The sequence below is a fragment of the Anastrepha ludens genome, chromosome 3, assembly GCF_028408465.1.
Source record: "Anastrepha ludens isolate Willacy chromosome 3, idAnaLude1.1, whole genome shotgun sequence".
Lineage (NCBI taxonomy): Eukaryota > Metazoa > Arthropoda > Insecta > Diptera > Tephritidae > Anastrepha > Anastrepha ludens.
In genome coordinates, this window is record NC_071499.1 from 21,848,119 (window position 1) to 21,858,746 (window position 10,628).

The 10,628-nt window shown below is 37.0% G+C and overlaps 1 protein-coding gene across 1 annotated transcript in view; it reads left to right on the forward strand.

The window, feature by feature from the left end:
* The window catches only part of LOC128857138 (uncharacterized), a 36,684-nt gene extending 35,270 nt beyond the window's left edge, over positions 1-1,414 (forward strand). Inside the window, exon 13 of the mRNA XM_054092735.1 lies at positions 790-1,414. Within this exon, the coding sequence (XP_053948710.1) occupies positions 790-837 (48 nt within the window). The 3' untranslated portion in view covers positions 838-1,414. The remainder of the gene's footprint in view (positions 1-789) is intronic.
* The last annotated feature ends 9,214 nt before the right edge of the window (positions 1,415-10,628 follow it).

Genomic DNA, 10,628 nt, shown 5'->3' on the forward strand with positions numbered 1-10,628 from the left:
TCACCAGTTGATAGACATTTTTTTTCTACTAGCGATCGCCCCTAGGCCAGCAATGGCAAACCTCCGCGTGTATTTCTGCCATGAAAAAGCTTCTTATAAAAAGTATCTGTCATTCGGAGGCGGCAGAAAACTGTGTCCCTCCATTTATGGAAAAACGCCTTCTTCCTCGGAGCGGTTCCTGCAAGGTGACTCGTTTCACTATGTCAATATCTCCGTAAAGCTTCATACAGCTCGAGGTTCATTCGAATGCGGTAACCGTCATCTACGCGAGCAGGGCCAAACATCTTGCGAAGTATTTTCCTCTCGAAAACTCCAAGAGCGGCTGCCACTGGTTGTTTGGCTGTCCCGGCTACAGCGCCATAGAGAAATGAAGCACCACCGGAATGATGAGCGTCTTGTGGATTTTTTTTTTTTGACGAGTTGTTTTCCATTGACGACAGAGGGCTTTACTATTTTTAGATAAAAGAAAAAACACTAAAAACTTTTGAAATCAAAAAGCAAATTTTTATTCCTGAGCGAGAAAAAAATAAGAAATTATCGCGAAAAAAAAAATAATAACAATCACAAGTCGATTATTGTTATTGCCAAAAAAAAAAAAAAAAAAAAAAATGTGAGTAAAGGAAAAAAAGCTAAAAATTAATACTTTTATTGATAAAGTTTTTTGTTTTATATTATAAACTATTTACTAAATATTATTTAAATTTGTTTTACCCCTATTCTGGAAAACATTCCTGTACTTAATATTTTTCTTAATAATTTTTCTACTAACCTACAAATTATCTTTTCTAGAATTCTCCACCAAAACGCCGTCTCAGCAACATATTTAAACGAAAATAGAATATCTGTGACTACGTGCAGCCGCCTATCATTGAGCAGCAGAATAATCATTTTATTATACTTAAATGTTTAAATTATTTAAATTTATATGTAAATATTTAGTTTTTAAAATTTTGTACCTTTAATTTACATATTTAAATTTTACTGTTTACATATCTTATATTGTATGTTTGTACCTCTTTACTTACTTTCTTGCTTTTGATATGCGCGCAGCGCGAGAGGAAAACATTTAGTAGAACTCCAACAGTATTTTTTACACTGCGCTGTTTAGGTTAGCCTGGTTGGCATTAAGCCACGCATAGACCTTTTGGTCCCTAGCGATCCTTCGCTGTATAAATGTATGCTTGAATCATATAAATTTCACTGATAAAGTAAAGAAGGCCAGCATACCCCCGTATAGGACAATTGGAGGCTGTTGGAGTTCAACTATATGTGAAAAGAAAAGAAAATTATGCAATATACATACATACATACATATAATACATATGCACATACATGCAAATCAAATGCAAATTAATTATTAACTTTATTAATATGAATTGAATGTATGACTTGTAATATTCTTATACTCATTTGAAGATTTGTTTAATTGAATGAGCAAACAATGAAATATACTTATATACACTATTTATGTATATAAATTAATAATTACAATTTTTCTTATATTTTTTTTAATAAAAATACAATCAAGAAATATTGTTTGCTTAAATATTTAGTGTAACAAGCCGCATGTGGAATTTTTACTCTGTTAACATTTATGAAATTGTAATAATTTTTTTTTTTTTTGTTTTTTTTTCTTTTTTTTTTTTTTTTTTACATACTCATATTAACATGCATATAAAATATTTCGTGTGCAATCGTGTAAAAATTGTAACTACAAGTCACATAATTTGACCTTTATTACTTGTTCTCATTTCTCATGAAAACATTTTGTAATACAAAACGGAAAAAGTATAAATAAAACGAAGGCAAATCGCATGTAAAATAAAAAAATAAAAAAAACCAGAACATGGGATAGGATTAAATGGCTTTAGTGCAGAAATAAATGCTGCACACGTTTCTGCTACTATTACCCAGATGGGATCATTCCAAAGATGTTACAGGAAACCTTGGACTGTATCCTACCATGGCTAGAGGAAATTTTTAAAGCGTGTTTAAATTTAGGTCATATTCTAGATAGTTGGAAACTAGTCAAGGTCGTCTTCATTCCAAAAATAGGTAGGAGGAGGCATGAATCAGCGAAGGACTATAGGCCAATCAGTCTTTCGTCTTTCCTGTTAAAAACCTTTGAAAGTCTTTTGGATATACATCTCAAAAGCTCTTTGGAGAGGTCTGGTATATCAATTGCACAACACGTATACCTTAAAGGCAAATCTACGGAGGTAATCCGAATGATAAAGGGTTCTCTAGAGAACAAACATTATACCATGGCGGCATTATTGGATATAGAAGGTGTCTTGCTACTAACATTGTGTACAGATGCTATCCAACGGGCGTTGATAGACTTAGGGGTAGACAATTGCAATAGTAATTGGGTCATCTCTATGCTAGAAGGCCGGATCATCAAAGCTAATATGGGTAATATCAGCATAACCAAGAAGGTCCACAGAGGCACCTGCCAAATATTAACGGACAAACTCTCTCTTTCACCCAGCGCAAAGTACTTAGGGGTAATTCTGGACTCCGAACTTAGCTGGAAATTAAACGTCGAAGGATGGGTAAGGAAGGCAGAAATGGCTTTATATGCCTGTAAACGTATGCTTCGAAGAAGAACGGGTCTTCAGCCTAAGCATATTTATGGCTGCCTAAGGCGGTTATGCCACCTATTTTATCGTATGTTTCGGTAGTTTGGTGGAAAGCTCTGGGGAGAGAGTATAATACCGAATTACTCGGCAGAATACAGTGATCAGCCTGTGCAATAACGGTCAGTGCAATCAGATCATGTCCTAGAAAGGCTCTCAATGAACTGACACACGTTATTCCAATAGACCTACATATTAAGAAGACGGCAACCATGAGTGCATTTAGGTTAAATGAAGCGGGTCGCTGGAAAGAAAAACGTATGCTCTTGCCAGTCCATTATTGCGACAAACTCAGTTAACCTCGGTGAGGCCCGACTACATCGTCCCGACGGTAACATTCAACAGGAATTTTGCCACTCTCTTCCCATCTGAAGAAGAATGGAATAAGGGGCTCTCTCTAAACAACTTCGACTGTGGTGTTGGAGCTGGTATATATTCTCATACACTTAAAATTGAGAAATAGAAATAGTCAAGCTGCAATCCAGGCACTGGACTCGGCTACAACAACCTCTAAAGTGGTGGAGCAAAGTAGGAATAGCCTCACCACCTTGAGTGGAAACCATAAAGTAACCTTATTTTGGGTCCCGGGACACCGGAACAGAAGGTAACGAAAAAGAAGATGAACTGGCAAGAGGGGGATCTGCCATGAATAGCGTTCTTGCAGTACCGGTATTCACACCATTAGGAGCAGTCAAGAATGCTATTTCCCAAAAATACCTCCGAATCGCGGATTGTAGATGGAAAGAGCAGACGAAATGCAAAATAAGCAGAACGTTATGGTCCAAGAAATTGTCGACATTAATAAGTATGAAACGACGGGACGCCTGGAGTCATAACTGGCTTTTGGTCTATCGGAGAACAAGCAGACAAAATGGGTATCCCTCACAATATATACTGTCACAGTTGCAAACTACCGGAGAAAAAGAAGCCAATCTTCCACTTCCTCTGTGAATGCCCTGCCCTTTGGAAGGACAGAATGTTAACCCTGGGCCAACCGCTGTTAGAGAGTCCCGAACAACTGTCTGGCTTAAACGTCAACAACCTAATAAGGTTCTTAAACAGCACAGATTGGATATAATCATGCTGTAAATAACTGGTAAACAAGTTGGTAACGAGGATGTGGCAACAAAATGGTGCGGAAGCGCTAGTTGGATTCTAGAAGAATCACCACTTTAAACAACCAACCAAGCCGAGGACTGGGGTGAAATATTTGTCAACAATTTGAAGTCCTTCTAGCTTTGTCCTGAGGCAAGGAATCTTAACGTAACGGAAAAACTCTCGTTTGACGTAGTCGCGCCTCGCATTGATGTATACGAGTATTTTAACAATTGTATGCGTTATCAATTCTCGAGAATTTAGTTATAAGTCTCCACGTCCATACGCAAACATCTTTTATAATTTCTAGAATCCGACAATTCAAGACAAATTAAAAGCTTTACATGATATCTTTCTTCTTCTATTAGTCAATCACTTATTCATATTTTTCTGCGTTTTGCCTTTTATTTTTGCTCTCTCTCCCTTTTTCTTTTTAACAGGCATAAATATCAAACATTGCAATCGCTTTATCAAAGTTTTTCCTATCCATCTTTACGCTACCAGCACAATATCAGTTATGAGCCGCTCGCCGTCTAGACGAAGGGACGCGTCTGTGGCAAACGACAGCGAGCATGTTCGTCGCCTGTACCCTACTTTAAGCTGCAATTAGTGGTGGTGTCATACCATAACCATATTTTAATACCGATATATATATTGTATATGCAACTCAACTACGGTATGCACCCTCTCCATGCATCCATACTTAGTACACTTGTCCAAGCATACGAGTATACAGTAAGGTCTCGTTTTATGCGGTGAAAAGTGCATATAAAAAATTCGCATTAAAAAATACTTTACTTGCTTTGAAAACATAAGGATACGTTCCGTAATTTTCTAAAATCGCATAAAACTAATACAAAGAGCTATAATTAACGTGAACCTCATAAAAAAGTTTGCAGAAATTAAAAGAAATATGTATACTGCTTGCAAATCACCTTCATCATCAGAAGGGACTATCGGGGGAACAGATATTTGCGGTAAAGGCAAACTTCATTTTCGTTCTGTACAGCTCTTTCTTTTCTGGCAATGTAATTAAATTTTGCGATGATGATTCTACTATTTTTTTATGTAATATAGCTCACGATATCCAGACAGGCAACAATGCAACTCACTTTGTAATTTAAAGGCTCGTTCAGAATTGTGGTCATTAATAGGAAAATGACTTTCTAATTTACCTCAAAGTTAAAGAACTTCACGAAATTATTTTACAGTGAGGAGGGGTGGTTTTTCTTCCTCATCATTATCACCTTCTAGACCTACGACGACATTTAAAGTTAGATCAATAACATCATTGTCACTTAAGGCATCATCCACAAACAATTCATTTATATCATCATGGATGAAGATATTAAAGTCATTCCCGCAAATTTCATGTGCCGAAGTAGTTATTTCATCTGATAGTGTCGCTGTTTGAATGGTTGTATTGCTTGTTAAACATGCTGGCCAAACCTTTTCCCAACAAGCATTTCAAGTTGTTGGTCTTATTTCAGCGGAAGCAGATTCAACAGGAATCAAACAATAAAAATAGAAAATTGCTCCCATAAACGTTAAATGTCAGTGAAAAAAAAGGTGTGAGCTTTGAGCGTTCCACGACTTTTGGAGACAGTCTATACGCGGGCCTCCTAACAAGCCAAGAAATACTTGGGTGAAATACAAACCGCACAATTTCAAAATCGCATAAAAAGGGACCTTACAGTGCTCAGTTTTGCTCTCCACCGTATGCGCATTAGTATATGTATGTATGTATATATGTTTATGTGCCTAACAGTATTGCAATAAAAACATGTTCATTGAAAGTTTAGAAGGGCTTGCCTGCATGCGTTGCTGCGCTTCGTGTTAAAACAAGAAAAATATTTTTGTTTTTAAAGAACGAATTGATTGATTCATTTGTTTATAGTTACAACTCGTATGAACCTCTCATTTACTGATCTAAGCTACATTTTACGATTTCAGAGTTTTTAATAAATGAGCAAAATGAGCGTAATTTTGAATTGACGTAATTGTAGATGAGGTGTGTGAGAGAACTTCGAAGAGAATATCAAAATAATGCCCTTTCGTAAGCAAAAACGAAAAATAGTGTTGCGGTAATGTGAATGAGGAAAATAATAAGGAACAGAAAGCTACAAGGTGCTTGTAAACAAAAAAGGTTGATTTTAAAATAAAGTTTTTGTAATGAGTTAGGGCACGTTTAGCTCGGCGTGAGAGTGTCTTGTCATTAAAAAAATACTTGCAAGTTCAGTTAGTCTAGGCATAGGTTAGGTTAGGTTTGTATGGTTGTCCAGAGGGTGAGCACACTTGGACGAAGAAGGATTCGTCCTTTGTGATACCATTGTCAAGGAAGTGAGGTGAAGGGAAGGACCGAAGAGGTGCAGGGAGAGGGCGGGGAGAGGGGGTGATGGAATGGTTAGGAGCGTGCGGATTATGAACGATGACTATCACCCCTATTGTGGTATCCGCCGGATGGTTGCGGAGGGAGTTATACTCGATCCGACAGTATTCGGTATCATAATAAACGTCGGATAAAGCAGTATGCGGATCGATAATGTGGTTTACGGATCGATTAAAAAAAATGGCATTACCAACAACGCATTCAATACGCGTTTCAAACAAATTTACTCGTTTCTCATCCGCAGGTCATTGTGTTGCGGATATTATTATAATAAAGATGGAGAGCAATAAAATGTAAGGAAAAACATTTTTATTTGTTTTTTTTTCGGATTATATACAATATATTGGCAAAATTTATACAAATGGCAAAATTTATATTTTTTAGGAAACGCACAACCACCAGAGAGCTTGGAGCTTGGAGGAATAGATAAACAGTTGGGTCTGTAATAACAGATAAAATGACTGAATACTAGCTTTCTTATTGGATAACTTTTTTTTGTAACTAGTTTTTAGCACATACCATAGAGGTTTTTTAATTTAATTTTTAAGAAATATATATGAATATGAATTAAGATGAATGTAGTTGTTATTACAAAAAGCTGTACCGTTGGGTTTGTATAGGTTCGCCTACATATTCATCACTTTCTTCAACCCCATCTAAATATTCGTGGGAAATCTTGTAATGAATGCGAATGTTATGAAGTGCAGCCGCGACGTTGACAATTTGCGCCACTTTTTCTTTTACTGTTTACATACCTTATTCGCTGCTTATGGTCACATATCTTAAGCCGCACAATAGATTAGTGAACTAATCTGACTTTAACAATTAACTTACTATCATTGCATTTATACTATAATATCCTTTTCTATTTTAGTAAAGGTGCGCATTCTCTCCAGTTGGTTTTAAAATTTTTATATGGGTACCATCTACACACACAATTATTCCCGGAATTGTCGTTTTTTTTTCAAAAAAATATCTTTTGGCTTCTAGCTTTTCACTGTCCGTCATGACTAGGCTTATCCATCTAGGACATAATGTAGCCTCTAAGATATTTAAAACATCTGAAAGTACTGTAGAAATTGTTGACTGCGCCATTCCTATGTTAAAATCTTGTCCAGTACCATTTTGATAGCCCCCTTCGGCCAAAAACCTTAAGCATGCTTCAAACTTAAGCTTTGGTGATATCGACCATGATCTTCGAACGGGAGGCATTTTTCCATTCAATATGTTCAAAATATATTCAAAGGCTGCTTTATTAAGCCGAAACTGTTTTAAAAACCTCACAATAGCTCACAATATCGTAACTCTACGTACATATACCGCAACGAAAAGTTTACACATCATCAGGCAACCAGAGTACATCATCAGCAGTATCTCTAACTTTTTGGCGGCTTCGCCTTAAATTACCTCTTGTATTTTTATCAAAATCCAGGTAAAAGAATATAGTATCCATATTTTGCGCTAAACAAAAATTTATTTGTGCTTTGAAAATTTAAACAGCTGATTATGTTGATAACAAAGTTTACGGATTGTAATGCAGTGCATTCGTTGGTGTTCATAATACAGTTTAAAGAAAAAAGTGAGTCGAGTGCGGATCGAGTCAACTCCCGCCGCAGTTCATCCGTCGTTTAACATAATCACCATGTATGCTTCCGTCAACCGCTTTGTGGTGCTGATGAAACTCATCAGATTTTTAATATCAGCGCCAGCTATATCAGCAGGCGTGGCAAAGAAGTAAGAGCCAAGATGCCTGAATCTTAGCCCCGCCAGAGCAGGGCAGCTAAGGAGAAGGTGCTGAGATGATTCCACCTCATCCTCCTTACATCCAGCACAAAAAGACCCTAGGTGATTTCAAGTCTCACAGCATGCATTCTTCGCGCATTGTCTAGGCATAATTTGATTTAATTTATTTTTTTATATATTTTTTAATTTTAATTTTACTGCTTTTTATATTTATAGTATGATGTTTACATGAGGAGAATTTACAGGCAACTTTAAGTTGAATGCAGCAATCGCCTGGTGTAAACAGAGTTGCTCGCCAGCCAACTTTAAGACATTCAACTTTTTTTTCGAGTAACCCTGGTTCCCACGGCTGTCAATTCTAGGTTGCCGGAACGACTCGGATTTATATCGAGCCAGGGGATGGTCACTCCCCATATATGTATGGGGAATGTTTATGCTGCTACAGCAGCAACCCTGAATTTGTTGACATTAGGGCCCCTATTATGAGTTGGTCGAAATTTTCGTTGTATACCGAATTTAGAGTCGAATGCAATTTTGCTTTCGATTGTGTAGCGTATTGTGGGAAAACTTGTTAAAATGTAAGTTGTTTGCGAGTATTTATGGTATTATAGTAACCAAATAATAAATATATACTAATTTTGTTAATTTTATGCAGGTCGAAAGTCGTGAGTACCAAACAGCAATTAGAAAGGCTAGTTGCATTAACGGAAGAGAATCCACAAAAGGGATTTCCACCAAAGTTCAAGCAGCAAAAAAATGGGAGGAATTTACAACGGAGCTGAATTGCTTGGGACCACCAGTTAGAACGGCAGCAAAATGGATTAAGGTTAATAATGGTTTTTTTTTTTTGTGATGTTTATAGAAATACATTTTTATTTTCCCTTGGCAGGTATGGGTTGAAATACGTAGAGGAACTGAAATACATTTTGTTTTCGAATGACAAATAATTGAATAAAGAAAATTTATAACAAAAATAAAACCGAAACTGTGGCGTAAAGGTTTCTATTTAATACTTTTTAGATTTTTCTATAATATTCTAAGAATTTCATTTCTTATGTTTTCTGCTTCCTAGCATACCTTCATTACCAATACTCAATTGGTACGATCCCTGAGCACAAAATCGCAGAACTGTGGCTAGCTTTAAAATATTTGGAATGGATTTGGCTCGGGTGCACCGCTGCAATTGGTTTTCTGTACTGGACAGTAGGTTCATAAACGCCTCTTTAGATAATCTAAAGTTCTTTAAAAATCTGTAAGGAAATTTCTGTAATATTAAGTACGTCAACACATTTTGAAAATTCTAAACTTACTCAGTGGAAGCCATTTCTAGGGGGTTGGATGCGCCCTTCAACTGTTTTCTACTTCTAGCTAGTTCCACTAATCTTTCATCGCCCGATGAATCGTCGAACCACAACTCCGTTGTACTCATTTTCACAAAAAATACTTTTTTTAACTTTTAAAAATGTTGTTAGCAACTAATTTCAACACAATCGGTTTTTCTTTTATTTTGATTTGCTGTATCCGCTGAGAAAAAATTATCTATTGTAAATGCGTCGAGCGATCGAAATTCACAATAGTCCTATTCTTCAACGAATGAGCACCATAATACCAATTGAAAATTCGTTCGATCAGCACTTTCGACTGCAGTCGAAGATCGAATGTTGCTCATAATAAGGGCCTAGGTCTCTTTTTAGCAAGGTCTCTCAAGTGTTATCAAGTGGCGAATAGATGAAGCAACTGGTATAAATGAACATATCTTGACAACGTTGGAATAGAGCTGCCTAAAATTGCATTTGTTTGGAAGGCAGTGAGTTACATTGTGTAAAATAAGTACCCGGAATTTATAATTTAAACTCTCCCGGGAATACCTGACACTTCAAATTTGGTTTTTTCATGTTGGTACACATGCCCTTGAATGCACAAGCCTTATTAGAACGGGATCTATTACTTAGTGTGTTTTATTCTGCAGTCAAAGTGAGTTGATCTTTTGTTTACTTGGCGAATTTTACTATGGATAAACTTGTGGAGCAGAGGGTTTGCATTAAATTTTGCGTTGCGAACAAAATTACGTGTGCCAATACATTAAATATGTTGCGGGAAGCCTATGGTGACTTGTGTTTATCCAAAACACAAACCTACGAGTGGTACAAGACGTTCAAAGAGGGCCGTGAAGTGGTAGAAGATTTGCCTCGCTCCGGACGACCATCGATCGTTACGACCGACGAAAACGTCGAAGAAATTAAGAAAATTATATTTGAAAATCGTCGTTTGAGTACCAGAGAGATCGGTCGTGAGCTTAACATCTCTCACATGACCGCTCAGAACATTTTGACTGGTGTGTTGGGCATGCGCCGCGTCGCCGCTCGGCTTGTTCCGAAAGAGCTAAATTTTTTGCAAAAAGAGCATCGGAAGGAGGTCTCTGAAGACATGATTTCCCGAGCTAATACGGACCCTACGTTCATGAAACGCATAATAACTGGTGATGAGACATGGGTCTACGAGTACGATATGCAAACCAGTCAGCAATCGTCTTCGGGGAAGGCGTTTTGAGTCGATTGAAGACATTAAAAAAAATTCGCTAAAGGAGCTGAAGGCCATCCCGGCGCTGGCCTACCAGCGGGTCATGGATGACTGGGTTGTTCGTTGGAATATTTGTATCGGCTCAAAAGGAGCCTATTTTGAAGGCGATCCAACAAATAATGATGAATAATATGAAAAAATGTGTTTTTTTTTTTAATTCCGGGTACTTATTTTACACAATG